Consider the following 15510-nt stretch of genomic DNA (forward strand, 5'->3'; position numbering starts at 1 on the left):
TTTGCAGCAACCGCGTCCGCCTTTGGTGTCGTATAATTCGAGTGATCTAGTGTGATCGGAAGAAACCGCAGTGCCCAGTGTTTTAGCCGACGTGTGGAACAATGAGCACAGCTCAAGCGCGAGAAGAGCGCAGTGATGCGTTACCTTTCACGACTCCCGTCTCGTGCGAGAGTCTTCGGACGCCAGTTGGTTTTTGTCCAGTCTGAAAAATTGAGATTTCTTCTTAACGTACCAAATAAGCTTACGCTCGCCATGATTTTAGTATATAAACATAATACACTCGGAGGTAAAACTTTTGTCACGGGTTCCGCCTCAACTGTTTAGCTATAAGTAGGATATTCCCGATATAATAATAATATTAATAATAATAATAATAATAATAATAATAATTATAATTATTACCTAGAACAAACAGTATGTTGGGATATAGTACAGGGTATTTCTCAAAATGCGGGGGACAATGCTCGTGCATAAATTAGGCATTAAAAAAGTCGTTTTATGGGTTTCTGCCAAAGGACCTATTTAAGAAGATTATTAACGTTGGATATAATTAAGTTCCCAATTACTTATGAGTAATTAACGTTTTAATTAGTACATTTAAAGGTATAGTTTCAATTAGAAACGTTCGGGGCATCATCAAGACCACTAAATCAGCGTACATTACAAAAATATAAGGCGTTCGCCGCATGTTACGGCATTCCTATTTCCCAAAAAGAAAACCACTAAATTTGGATGCGCTTCCCGTGTCGCTTTACACATCAACTGTGGTACTTGTGTCCCATATTTGCCCCACTTCCATAAGAGCGCCCGCCCAAAATGAAGAGGCAAAGGTGAACAATATGGAGTGGGCAATCTTACAGGGTGCGATAGCAAAATTTCATCAAAAATTTGCGCTAAACTCCGGGGCATCCGCAACGAACCACGTGACACGTACGGGAACGGATACCGCAGATTGCGAACGCGGCAAATTCGCGTGCTAAGGTGCAAAAAGATAAAAGAGAAATACCCGCGAGAACCGGTCGCTACAAATTTGGATGTCACAGGAACGGATACCGTAGATTGCGGACGCATCAGTTTAGCGTTCCGGTACGCAAACACAAATTTAGGTTTAAAATAAGGTAATTTCTTAGATAGTCTGCACCCGGTGCGACAAACACGCGGGAAACCGCTACAAACTCGTTTGTCACACGTGCCGGCTCCGCAGATCGCGCGGTTGGTAGGATCCCCGTCCGACATTGCGTGATGTTTAACGGGAACGGGGGGGGGGGGGGGTGCGTGATGTTTCGAATTTTTGTTATAATAATGAGAGAAAGAAACTGGGTGGGCGATCTTTTGGGGAGGGCGTTCATACGGAATTTTACTGTAGAGGTTAGTGAAAATGCCCATTGTACCCGCTTATCTTTTACGGTAACGCGTGCAAGAAAACCCTTGGTCGACTTGGGCGGACTAGGAGGTACGCGAGGCAGGTGGCTCACCGTGATGAGTCCTGAAACGAGGTCGGATGTCATCTGGTCTTCTGACTTTCCCTGGCCTACGCCCAGCTGCGGGTTGTAGAGTTCCGTGGACCGGAGGATTTCAAGCACGCGGTCCAGAGCTTGGACGACAAACACAGGGCTGTTCTCTTGGGTGGCAACCAGCATGTTAATGACCTGCGGACAGCCCGTCGCTTGATCAGGGTGCCAAAGCGGTATTCACACCAAGAACGAACCAGCGGACGGATGTGCGTGACATCAGCAACCGACGCAATAGACCTTCCCGGAAAATCCCAGATGAGCTCGCGGTTATCCCACATTAAACTGCACGGCGAGGGGAACAGAGGGGCTGCTCCGATGTAGGCTTGCGTCGCCCACAATCGCCATTTAAACATCGTCTGCACCTCTCGAAGCGATACGGATTTCTCTGCCATTAGGCAGGAATGCTAGGTACTTCCATGTCCACATGGAGCTCGTTACGTGACATAAAAATCCCTCTTGGCCGCAACCGCGGCCGCGGCCGCCAGATGAGCAAACCGCCCCAGGTCCGTCGAAGTGGGTGCGAATGTGAAGGAGTGCGTACTGCCGCTCCGCATACGCGCGGCTCAGTGGAGTGGAAGCACAGCGAGCTAAAATGGTCTACTGCGCATACCTACTACGCATTAGGAGGCCAGAATATATACAGCTGAAAATTTTGAGTAGTTTGATAATGCTATAGCATTAAAATATGGTTTTCGTGAAAAACTAGTCAAAATGCTAGTCGCCGGAAAAAATCAACCATCTGCGTTAAAGGGACACTTACACCGCCCAAGATAGTTTTTTTTTCCAGGTGATTTATTATGGTGTCAGTAGACTCCCCAATCAATGTTTTGCAACAGCGTCGCGTACATTTTTAATAAAGACAAAAACGCAACTGCTCGAAACCGAAACTGAAACTGGTCTGAGGAGGATATATATATATATATATATATATATATATATATATATATATATATATATATATATATATATATATATATATATATATATATATATATAGATAGAGAGAGAGAGAGAGAGAGAGAGAGAGAGAGAGTGAGAGAGAGAGAGAGAGAGAGTTGGCGGACGCACGTGGTTATGCAACTTTTTTTTAATCAACATATTTGCAGCTTTTTGGAAGCCTCCAAAAGATGGGGAGAATGTTTATTTTTTATTTTTAATATTGAGTGTGTGCTTTCGATGACCCACGACTTTGCTTATACTTGGTGATTGTGTCTAAACCATAGAAAACGGCACGTGACCACGGAGAAGAGAGTGAGCGCGACTCAGACCGGTTAGTTCTCGATCGTCGGTTTTCGGGAGGAAAAAAAAACAAATTTCGAGCAGAAAATTTGTTCTGCGTAGTTGGGCTCTCATATGTCATGTACAAATGAAAAGCTTGACGACAGTGTCCCTTTAAGTTCTCATTTTGAACTATTTTTGTTCGCGTTCCGGCCATTCAAAAGCATGGCAAAAAAGCCCAAGTATGCACCTGATCCCTTCACACCATCGTCTCCTTCCGCACAATAATGTGCGTCTGCTATCGTAGCCGAATGTCAATAGACCTTTCCACCCACTGGCATCTATCGTAGTAAGCTGGATCGAGGATCGAGGCTTTTCTTGCTGGGGTGGAGCGGCACCACCGGCAGCCATTGCTTGACACGAGCTAATGCATATGACTCTCGGAGAAACCGGGAAAACTGCAATATCTTACCCTAGTAGGTTGTTCTCGATGATGAAACTTTTATCGTGTTTTCCGGGAATGACAGGTAATATTCTGGGCGCAAATATCAAACGCGTTACAATACCGCTCTTTTCTAAATAAATGTGGCGTGGTTGAGGGTCGAGGGTCGCGGCTTTGTTGAGCCTAAACTAGGATTCGGTTCAATGATACAAGGGTTGCCGAGAGTCAATGTGGAGTTTTTCGTGATCCCGAATTCATCAGAGCTTAGCAGACGATAAGTTAGAAGGCATCTACTGAGGACATATGCATCGTCTCAAGCGCTTGTACAAAGAACTTCTGGTGCAAGCTTTTGCTTTGAACTGCAGGGAGGGCTTCTGTGACGAGCTAAAACTCGGAGTGTGTGGTTCATTTGTTGAACGTGTCATTTATTTAGCAACTGAAGCAAGTCGGTGGTGCTCCGGCACATTTAATTTTTTTCATCGGCGTTCGAACGCTTGACAGATACTGATTCGATCTCTGAACACCCGATATCATGACCGCAGCACATCATAACACACTCGCCTTCGAGCACCTCGTAGATGCTTCAATATTCCTACTTTTCCGTGCACACGTTTCTCCCATAGTCTTACGTGTATTGCCTGGTGTCAAGCAATGGCCGCGGGTGGTGCCACCGACGGGCTCCCGATTCGCGATCCAGCCTACTGCAATAGAGATCAGTGTTTCAACCGTCCGCCGAATGGGCGCTGCCATCTTGGAATCACGAGACGCGGCCGCCATATGCTGGATACAACTCGACGCTCCAGGGGGGCTATGTTGCACGTTTTGGACTCCCAGGAGACTAGGGAGAAGGAAGTGACGTAGGTGTGAATGAACGTATCTTAGCAGCACCACGCAACGCGTCATCAGCGACTCCACCAATCAACATCCAAAGAGCGTTGTTGACGTCACTTCCTTTTCCCTAGTCTCCTGGGAATCCAAAACGTGCAACATAGCCCCCCCTGGCCACCACGCCTTGGAGAATGCGTTGTATTTGTGCTTTTCGTCACGTGTCATCACAGTGTTTTGTCTTGCTCAGTAAAGTGTCATTCGATGCTTATCCTTACTACTTCATAACATGGCGTCATTGTATGCTCAACTTTTCCACGATTTTATAACATGTTCTGACTATTTCCATCGCCGGCGTACCGGATACGTGTGCGGAGGTTAGAAGAGGCGCAGAAATCAGCCTTAGCACTGGCGCACATTGAGTTGGTACATCCGCACGAGAATTGAGAACCAATTACCTATGACAGCGCAATGTTTCTCAGGGATAGTAACGAAACATTCGAAATAAGAAGCGCGAGGTATATTTATTATCGCGCGCTTAGGATCTTAATACGCGCGAATATAGTCAACGCAAGGAGTCACTATGGGCATCCCTCGAAAACATTGTGCTCTGCTTTCAAAAAAAAAAAAAAAAAAAGAGGAAACAGCTGCTTTTGATTTTATGGTGGAATCGTTTTTGCGGTATAAACATGCGCTTGATGGATTATTTTTTTATGCATTTAAAGGAACTATATCCTGTTCGGTCCCATGTCCACAGTCACTCAGGTGTTTTAATAATTATCTAAAGGGATAGGGCTCCCTGAGTGAAAAACATGTCACAGACAGCTTGTGAGTGCCTCAGGTACATGCAGTATGTGATGCCCAAAAGAGGCCGCCTGTATAGAAATCATAAGAGTGCAGCGTTGGCGATATCAGATTTACTTTTAGAGGCTGGGGACGCCGCCGAAAGTAAAAAAAAGAACGGATCTGTTTAAGCAAATTAAAATCTTTTTACACAGATCTTGGCATTTGACTTCAGCTAAACCAGTGTTGGAGGTAACGCGTTACTAGTAACCACGTTACTAGTAACACGTTACATTTTTCGCTAACGCAGTAACGTACTCGTCAGTATTCTGAATGACTAACGAGTGAAGTATTTCCGTTACTTTTTTACGGTATCGGCTATCAAATTACGTTACTCGTTACTTTTGACCAAAACTGGTGCAATACATTAGGTATTTGGGAAAACGTCACGACGCCTGATCTAACGTTTAGAATAGCAATCTTGTGCACAAAGCTGGAGACGTTAGGGGAACTAAATTTAGGTCACTAAGCTCAATGGAGAATCTAGCTTCTCTGCTCGAGGGGCAACTACTTGCGCTCGAGCCCGCAATGCCCAGGCAATGCCGTATCTTGCTTTCTCAACCTTCGATTTTCTAAAACGGTGGGTTTTCCACTTATCAGTCCATCTATTCACCCATCCATCTCAATATCTTGCACAAGCTTATCGCTGCACGGAACCAGCATCCGTCACAATAAACTTGAAAAAAAAAAAAAAGAAAGAAACCTTTCTGATTAAAAGAGACATTCGTTAAAAGGCCATATTATCTCGCTTCTCGAAGGCGAAACAAATGTTCGGCTACCAGCTAATTCCGTTCGTCGTCCTTTTTTTTTTTCCATAGTGCCACCACGAACAAGGCTTGAACGAACGACCGCGTTACTGCCCCATCCCCTCCATCTTCTTCCCCCTCTGCTTTGTGCAGCAGAGGTGGACAGCGGGGGGGGGGGGGGGGGGGGGAGAAGGGGGGGAGGCATTTGTTTAAAACAGTGGACAACTATAGTCAGTTACAGGTTAAGAAGGTAGCGGCAAATGCCGCTCAAAGGGAATCAGATATCCCTCCGCCACCTCCGCATCCAATGGCGTCCCACCGTTTCCGTGACGTCGCGGCCAACGCGCGAGGAGGGTCTTGCCTTTCTGTACATATTTGCTTTATCTTTCGACTTTGACTTAGCATTGTGGAAGCCACGAGAGGGAGATTAGAGTTCTCCCCCACCGACGGAAACAAATACGACTTTCGGGGATTAGCTTCCCCCCCGATGGATACAAAGGCTGCTTTCAGGGGCTCAGTTCCCTCTCCGATGAATACAAAGGTCGCTTTCTTAAAAAGTGGGATCGGAGACAAGAGGGAATCCATTGAAGCGGAACAAGGAGCGTTTCAAGTGAACTCTTCTTTCGACTGCGGAGAGATTTGAAACGGGCGCATCACACTTGTGGGAGGAGCTTCTCCTACCTTCTTGACTTGTAACCGACTATAGTGGCGAAGCGATTTGCTCGTTTCTCTAGTTATAAAAAAAAAGAAAAAAAAAAAAGAAAAAACACCCTTTGTGGAAATTTTAACCCCCGCTCTCCCCCTCGCTGCCTCGAAGTTCCTGGACCACTTTTGTACACAGAAGAATCTTTCGCTTGATCAGTCTTTACTTCACTAAGGTACACAATAAAAAAAAGAAATGAAAACGTTATAAATTATAATGCAATTAAATGCAAAGGTGCAAGCGAGCTGGACAAGCATGACAAAAATAATCCCTGGAGAAGGAGAAAAAAAAGGACAAAGGACAAACACAAATCTGCAAACACAGCTAGGTGACTGGTGCGCGACCGATAATAATCTGCCTGGTCCGGGTATCGAACCCGGGACATCTCCATTACAGGTGGAGCGCTCTACCAACTGAGCTAACCAGGGGTTAGACGTCAGTAGAGCAAACGGGTTTTATCAGCTGCCACCAGTCTAACACCAACAAGGTGAAGCTTCGGTCGCGCACCAGTCACCTAGCTGTGTTTGGAGATTTGTGTTTGTCCTTTGTCCCTCTTGTTCCCCTTCTCCAGGGATTATTTTCGTCAACGTTTTAAACCCGGAAAGAGAACTTACAAACACGAAACTTTTTTCTCTTTTTGTTCGCAGAAAAACTAAGAGCTACTGCTCATAAGATGCAGCAATAGATTATAGCCAGTGTGCTGGTAACCGGTGTCCTGTTCCACATAGTGAAGTAAATCAGCCTCTGGTAATAGTATGAACCGGACTGTTACTAAAACCGGCGTAAAGATCAGGGGTGTTGGTTGGCTGGTTGTGTCCCAGCAGTCCCCGTTCGCATGCTGGAGTTTATAAAAGCCGATGGACTACCATCTCCGACTCATTCTGTGTCTGAGATGGACATGAATATTGTAGACATGAATAACGAAACTCCGTCGCCATGGCCAGGACTGAAGGAAATGTATGAACTAAAGGAGACGGAATCAGATAATTTACAGTTTCAATGCCTACTCTGCATGCCGAAAATTAAGCTGCTTCGCGCATCAATGACGTCTAGTTCTAACTTGAAAAAGCGCATCAAGAGTTTCTCGATTATAATTAGTTTTCTCTTCAGCTCGCTTTTCACAATGTTTACAGATCGCGGGTATTTTTTTAGAACTTGCTGATGTTTCACTGCCCTCCTTGCTTTATGCCAGTGCTATTGCTCCCAGAACGCATTCCGCAAACATGTAAACCATGGTTATAATCTAATATATTAAGCAGGGGGGCTAATATTGAATAGTTTTCTCTTTCACGAGACCGAAGGCATGTTTGTAAGCGAACACATCTCTGCCAAACATATGTACTCAAACACAAAAGTAACGTAAAAGTAACGTTCGTTATTTTTTAAAAGTAACGGTAACGGTATATTGTTACGTTTGTAAAAAAAGTAACGTAGCTCAATATCGCGTTAAATTTTACCAAACTAACGAGAAACGCTATTTCGTTACTTTTTTTTCGGTAACGGGCACAACAGTGAGCTAAACTCGCCAGAGGTCACCCCTCCTGGGTGGTTATCATTTGAGCCCGTTCTCGTCTCGACCTTCTCACTTGGCCCTTCTCAAAACAACCATTCTCAGAAAGATCTTCTCTCTTGGACCTGTCGCATTTGGTCCTTTCCCGTTTCGTCGTTCGCATTCCAACCCTCCTCATTTGGGCCCGTTCTCGTTTCGCCCTTTTCCCCTGGCCCTTTTCAAAACAGCCATTCTCAAAAAATAACTCGCTTTGACCCGTCGCATTTTACTCTTTCTATGCCAAAATCGTTTTTTGGGGTAATATTAATAAATACATTGATAAAATTTGTGTGTGAGTGTGTGTGTTTGCCACGCTACAGGCATACTCTCTCTGCTAAGGATTTTAGCAGTGCGTCGAGTTCGTCCTGAAAAGCTACTAACTGACAATAAAACAGACCAAATATTTATCGCAGCCAGATCATATTCCGAAATGTCACGTTGTTTGAGGTCTCTCGACTTGGCAGAATGCCACCACTTCTATAATGCAGTGGTTCTCAAAAGGGGGTCTGCGAAGGCATCCTAGGGGTCCGCGAAGCCCTGTCTCATCAGTCAGGCACGGCAATATTAATTCTTTCTTCACGTTGAGAAGAAACGTTCCAATTTTCGGGAGAGTACCCTAGTGTGTATGTCAATGAGATAAGTCTACTTCACACTAGCAATTAGTTATATCCATTTATTAAATCATTATCATGATAACCTATACCTTTCTATTCCCCTCACCCCGAACGGGGTCCTCCATCATCTCCGCCTTTCTACAAGGGGTCCGCGAAACATCAATGGTTGAGAGCCACTGCTATTATGTATGCTATTTCTGTTCAAACAAAGTTTCCAAATTAAATGTTCATCGCTTTTTTTTTCTCGTTTGCTTAGAGGAAGGGAAGCAGGCGTCATTGTACGATTCTCAGTGCGTACCTCTACACATAACATATACCTGATGGTATGTTGTTGCCCAAGCAAGGTAAGGCTCATCAACAAAGCCGCGAAGGCATAACGACGTTAGAAGCATGCCGAACTAGTGCTATTCGGTCGTAGCGCGAACGGGCGAAATGAGAATGGGTTCAGTTGCGAAAAACACGATTCGGATCTTATGGGAACGTTCAAACGAGAAGGACCAAATGAGGATGGGTCGAAATGTACAAGGCTCAAATACGAATAGGACGTTTTGAAATACACCCCTTCTCCTTACGCTTTGATTTCATTTCGCAAATTTTACGGAAAACAGATGTACTTCACTTGACGCGTCTGTCACTTATCTCATATCCTGAATAAGTTGTAAAAAATATACTCATGACATTTAGTTTATTTCCTAAGGCCCACCTTACGAAATTTTCTTGATGGATACTTCAGTAGAGCCGATAGTTAAAAAAACGTTCTTACCCGGCCTACAATCGGTCAGCGAAACATCTCTCGAGCCCTTAATTTCTTTTAAAAAGAAAGACAGGTGGAAACTTTTTTGTTGTTACATTCTCCGTGTCATTACAGGAGGGTTTTCCATATGGTGATGTTCAGAAAAGGTTAGTGTCCTCGAAGATTGAAGAGTGAGCGTATCCTTGCAAGTAAATCTGTTCTCAGCGATTAAACACATAGCTAATCAGGTTGTCAACTTGCTTTTTCACCATGCTTCTATGCATTAGCCTCTTGGTTAATTTTAAATTATGTAAACTAATAACAGCAGGTGCGGCTGTAGGTAACAATAACCCTCCTCCCGTATCAGTTCAGACGATTTCGCCGCCGAAACTGGCTGAACGGCGAACATGACCATATGAAGATGTCCGTTAAAAGACTTCCACAATTTAATCTCGAAATAACCTCGTAGTTCTTTAAGTGGCCCAGTACCACTATATCGTTAGTTGCGTATCACAGGAGGCACATTTGTATCAAAAAATTCAGCCGAACCTACATAACATACCAACACAACCACGAGCGCGCCGAAACCAGAACCAACCTAGCCTAGCAAACCTGGTCTAGCAAACACCGTGGTGCGTGCGGTCACCCCTCGCTGCGCTCGGGAAAGCGTTATTATTAGGGGGTTTTCGTAGACCGCGTTCCCACCTCTGCTGATCACTCCACAACGAAGAAGCCGCTACTGCCCCTGCGCGTCGATGGCCTTGACTGTGGAGTTCCGAGTATCATAGCGGGTTCCGGGGAGCGTGGCGGGATGGCGAGAACGATCTACGAAAGCTCTCTATTATGTTAGGCCCGTGCTTGCACCAATACTCGTTGAAAGCGCTAAGGGTTCGCCTAGCGACCGGTTTCCGCTCTCAGCGTCAACGTCTACAACGGCGCGTCCGACTTTCGCTAGCGTTGCCGCGTTCTGGTTCGCGACGACATTCGGAAGATGGCGTTTCCCGTTGCTGGCTTCAGACCACGGAGGTAGGAAGCTTCTGGAGGCGACATAATCGATACCACCAGAGGTTAAGCCGGGGGAAATCTCTGGTTTGGAGGATCACGCCCCCAACAATGACTAAAACCGAAAAAAAAAATTCTTATTGGACGGAAAGGACACCGTTCGGGACGTTGCCACGTACCGTGACCTCTACTTCGGGCTTCACTTGGGATTTTTTCGTTTGGCATGATTGAGCCGGTATGTCGCCTCTTCTCCCAGCCTCCATGCTTCAGACGCTGCGTTTGCGCGTTCCTCTATAAAGAAGACGCTTCATTGCCATGGTGACATTGACCGTAGCAGACGGACTTTATCGTGCGGAACGAGACGGCGGCGTAGCGAGATCAGATGCGCACTTCGACTCTTTCGCCGTGCTTTTCCATGGGCGGGAAGTGGACAAAGAAAGTTAGAAATAAGGACAATACAGATGGCTGATCTTCCCTAGCATCCAATATCTTGAGGAGACTTATACGAAAACTACATAGATGTTTTTAGCTCGCAATTTGGACTAATTTCTTGTAGTGTAACAGGGAGCTAAACTACCGATGTGCCCAGTCCAGGACCCGAAGCGAACCAGGGATAGCCAACCGAAGCCGCCAGTTTCTTATCTCTTCGTATACAGTGATAAACGGATAACGTAGTCGCTCACACCCACAAAGAAATGTCTGAAACAGCCTTGACTGTTCCATTTCTTCTCCAGTAACTACTTCTCGATTAGTTAGCGACGCATGACTGCAGTGATAACGGACGATCACCGCTGTCTGCACGATGACTCTCACATTGTGCTCCCCTTAGCGACTATACTTCGCTTCATGATACGTCCGACCGCAGTGAAAGGCATATACAACCACGAACACATACTGAAACGCAAGTCACTGGGACTTCGTCATTCATTATTGGTTTAACCATAAAAGAGCACATAAGTACAGAAATACGCTGAGCACCATATTATTGGGCTTTTGACGCTGTTCGATTAGTTGTGTCGGCTCGTAGCTCTGGCTGCACCCGGACTTAACCCTATCAAACGTTACTCTTTATTTATCGTGGGAAAAAAAGCTTTCTTCACAATCTTTGTTTGTGAAGAATATGCAAGGTATTTTCCCAAAGGCGAAGGTTTTATACCTACACATGGTGTACATAGCGTTTGAAAGGGTTAAGTTGAATCGAAGTATAGCTAGTGCTTTGATCCTCCAACGGCATGATTCAGAATGGTGACGTTGGAACACTCGTGCGTACTTTCCTTGCCGACAAATCCGCTCAGTCAAGAGACGATATGCGAAACTGCGGGTGGTCTGTCAGCGTTGTTTGCGCGGCCATCTTGTTAGCGTAAAGTTTCTTGAGTTTCGGTTTCTCAGCATTTTCGGGGCAGAGAAGCTCTGCCACTGATTCTGATTAAACAACTCTATTATTATTTTCGGACTCCCGATCACCCAACGTGGACAGAGAACTAGGCCGTCATGCCCTTCATCTCTGAAGACCCTTTCAATTATTTTTTCGACGCGAAGACGCATGGAGCCTTACTGTTTAGCGGTATACTGCTCCATCTCCAATACACGCAACTGAAAACTAGTTTTTTTTTACTTGTTACTGGCGAGCATTTTAATTGGCAGAAAGTTCCTAGTTCTTTCAAAGTAAACTGCCCTGGGCAATATTTTTCAGGCGTTGCAAACAGCTCAAATTGGTTTCAGATAACCGCCCTCAAGCACAGTTTTTATTTATTTACAGAAAAAACCTGCAGCGCCGAAAAACTTCGGCATTATAGCAGGTACAGCCCATGGATTAATACGCTCAATAAAATAAAAACAGAAAACTTGAATATACAACCTGGGCTGTCAATAAAGAAAATACATAAACATTAAACATAAACAACATTAAAAATCAAGACCATTTCCTGAGATAAATGGTCCCACGTCGTCACGAATAAAAAAAGACTTAGTTAACAGGCTCCACTGAGCGATTGTGCGTGGAAAAAATGAAAATGGATGTCGCACCGGTTAATGAAGATTTCTCTAACCCTGGCAGAATTGCAGCATGGACTTTCCCAAAACTACCCCCCGAGGTTCCTTTGCACTATACAAAACATAATCTCGGCTGCGACAAAAAAAAAAAAAAAAAGATTGTTAGGTAAAGTTGCCGTCACCGGTGTTGCTTCACCCGATGTCTGCAGTGTAGTTTTTTTTTTCCCGCCGCCAGAAGTTATATTCACTGCAATAAAGCTAAGCAAGTGATGTAATCGAACGTGGCGTTCGACGAAAAAGACAGCAAAAAGCCCGTCTCGGTGAGATTTTAGAGCAAACAGCAACGTCGTCCGTGTCTGTTGTGTTTTCTATTCTACAGAACTGCGCTTTAAATCTTCAATAATATCATGTTTATCAACAAACTACCGTGCAGTTGTAGAGGTGCTTTACAAACCTCGTTTTGCGACGCCAGTTGAAGTGTATAGGAATTGCTGCTAAGAAATTATATGATTTTCTGGCAAGTTGAAAGTAATGATTTTTTATAACAGATGGCATTCAAATGAAGGATTTTATTGTGTTTTCAGATTTTGTCTTTCACTGTTAGCAATACGTATACTAAATGATGGTTGGGGGCGTGGATTATTAAAACGAATATTTTGGCCTTGCTTCACAGCCTTGGTCTCGTCCGCATACATTAAGCTGCTTCAGCATCAAAAGAAAAAAAAAAGGTGGTTGATAGTACAGCATGCACCAGAAACAAAAACCAAAAACCAAACACAAAAATTCAAAAACAAAACCTGTAAAACTTCGTGAAAAGATTAGGGCCCAGTTCAACTAGAGTGCCTTCATGTGCGCTTCGCATAGAGTGATGCCAACTGCCTGTTTCCCTTTCCCACACCCTCTTCCACCGCCATTTTGTTTCTCTCATTGTTTCCCCGCGCGCCGGAAAGTGGCCTTTGTGTCCATCGGTAATCCCATCCGAGGGGGAAAATGCTAATCCCCCCTCCGTGGGTTCCACAACGCTGCTCCGAACTTCTGAGATAAGGTGCTTGTTTCCCGGAGGGTTATAAGCCCCACGGATTATCGCCCAGGAACAAAATGGCTGCTGGTTTGTCGGCGAGTGGTATTACAAAGGATGGCATCACCCTAGCAAAGCGCACATGAAGGCTCCCTAAGTTCAACAGTTGTAAATAGGCTCGCGCCGTGTGATAACGTCCGCATGTTCTTTCACGTTGTCGCCTATTGTTTTTTTCCAGAAGCTGCGTGTAAAGTAACAAATAAAATAAAATGTGAACCCCGTTCACGCTTGCGTTCACGTCACGCACAAGTCAAAGCTACCCGCCTTTTTTTTTTTCACAACAAACTCAGTGGCGCCATCCATTGACTAGCGCCACCATGTTTCAACTCACGCGAGAAAGAGCGAATATCGCGGCTTCCGCAGCACAACGCAGCAACGCGTTTTCGTCGCATCTCGCACGAAGCGGGGTCGCTTGCTTACACGGGTTCTCTGCCCGTCGGGTCACTGGTTTTGTTTTCTTGCCACTACCAAGATGGCGAACGTAGTTCTCGACGCGCAAATGGCATTCTTCATTTCGTATATCGTCTATTCCACTCAAAACAAATATTGCGAACAAGCACATTAGCTAATCCCAGCTTTTCGAGACTAGGTTGACATAGCTTGTTTTGACTAGGGCACGAGCGACGTCACGAAAACCTCGTTCAGAGCGTCCCGGAGAGTCCTCGAAGCATTTAAACGAATAGAAAAAAAAAAAAAAAAGTATATATGTAAAATTTGTCGAGTCCTCAGCGCGGCACTGTGCTGAGGGTTCGGTGAAGAGGGAGACCTTGGGTCACTGACATTTCAGTCTTTTTCGGCCTAAATAAAGCCAAAGATGTATAAAATATGACGCATCCGAATAGGGCCTGTCTTTAATGTATAACGTGAGTCTCTATACCTTGCAGAAGATTCAATAGCGCCATTCTAGAGTTAAGGCCGTAGTTTCGACGTCACACACCCAGTTCCAGCATGGGTCAGATGTCAGGCACGAGTGCAGCGTTAGGCCGTTGCTCAATCAGTGACGTCACACGTTCCAGCCGAACGCGGACGCATACCCTGTGTTCAATCTGTGCGCCGCGCCAGCCTTCGGTCGATGACGTGGAAACTCCATCAGAACGGCCTGGTTGTCTATACTCGCAGGCACCTCAAAAATAGGCTGACCACTTTCCTGCTAGCAAAATGCGGGACACGCTCACGCTGACCGGTGGCGGAGGGTGTGTGTAAGAAAAGTTCGGTATGATCACTACTGCTGCAAATGAAAAAGAAAGGCTATTAAAGGAAATTTAGTCAACGCGCAGACCACGATATGTGGCTCTGCTCACACATCTAATATCCCAGGTCTGCTGTCCGAAAGCACATTATACATAACCTGCAAATCACATCAATTAAGCTCAACTAATTTTCCCTCCCAGAAATATATAGGTATATATGTTTATAAATTTTACTTCCAATGAAATACGTTATTAAATGTGTCTAAGTTGAAAACATAAAAACCGACTGCGGCAAAACTCAGTGCACCGAAAGTAATGAAGAAACAGTATATATATATTTTTTTTTCCTGGCGATGCTTACGTTTACCAACATGCTCCTGCCCAAATTTAGAATCTTCCGTTGCTCTGTTTTTCGACTGTTGCGAGTTGCAGGCTTTCTGGCTCGTGTGACCGTCGCCTTCACTAAACAAAAGCTTTCAACAGCAATTCTATCATTGGATAACGTATCATTTGAAGATAATTGAAATAACTTATTTTTTCACTTCTGGCAAGCAATTTTTTCTCGCAATATTTTACCATCAAGGGGAGTGGCACAGCGGCGCATGCGCGTCGGATCTCCTGCAAGAACGACGGTCGCTTCCCGCAATGCTTAGATAGAAGATGGCGTACTATCGCGATTCACACGATCACCAGCGACCTTCGTGCATCCCCGTGCCTTGTTTTTCGATACCGCTATGAATTACATAGGGGATTTTAGGACAGTGTGAAATGCGGGGCATTTTTAAGTTCTACTAAAAAAATGCAGCAAAAAGGTTCCGGCTTCTCACGGAAAATTACCAATTTTTCCATTCATATGTGGAATTACGATATATCATCTTTGATTCTCTGTGTTATTTTATCGAAGCGTATATACGTTTCCAATGCCAAGGGCACTGTTCCTTCCTTCGACAACCATATATCGTAAGAACTACTTTGCGTAATGCATGAATAACGCGCCAAACTTTTTTTTTGATATGACAGATATTGGCCCAGTCATGCGTATACGGGCATTCCGAAAATAG

The 15510-nt window shown here is 44.8% G+C and overlaps 1 protein-coding gene across 1 annotated transcript in view; it reads right to left on the reverse strand.

Annotated features, from left to right (window-relative positions):
- Window positions 1-15510, reverse strand: part of LOC8041586 (high affinity cAMP-specific and IBMX-insensitive 3',5'-cyclic phosphodiesterase 8B) — a 450039-nt gene that overhangs the window by 26675 nt on the left and 407854 nt on the right. Inside the window, exons 12-13 of the mRNA XM_042288919.1 lie at window positions 1476-1649; window positions 145-202 (exon numbers count right to left, since the gene is read on the reverse strand). Of these exons, the coding sequence (XP_042144853.1) occupies window positions 145-202; window positions 1476-1649 (232 nt within the window). The remainder of the gene's footprint in view (window positions 1-144; window positions 203-1475; window positions 1650-15510) is intronic.

Source organism: Ixodes scapularis, unplaced genomic scaffold (assembly GCF_016920785.2).
Source record: "Ixodes scapularis isolate PalLabHiFi unplaced genomic scaffold, ASM1692078v2 PGA_scaffold11__112_contigs__length_91849675, whole genome shotgun sequence".
NCBI classification, from domain to species: domain Eukaryota; kingdom Metazoa; phylum Arthropoda; class Arachnida; order Ixodida; family Ixodidae; genus Ixodes; species Ixodes scapularis.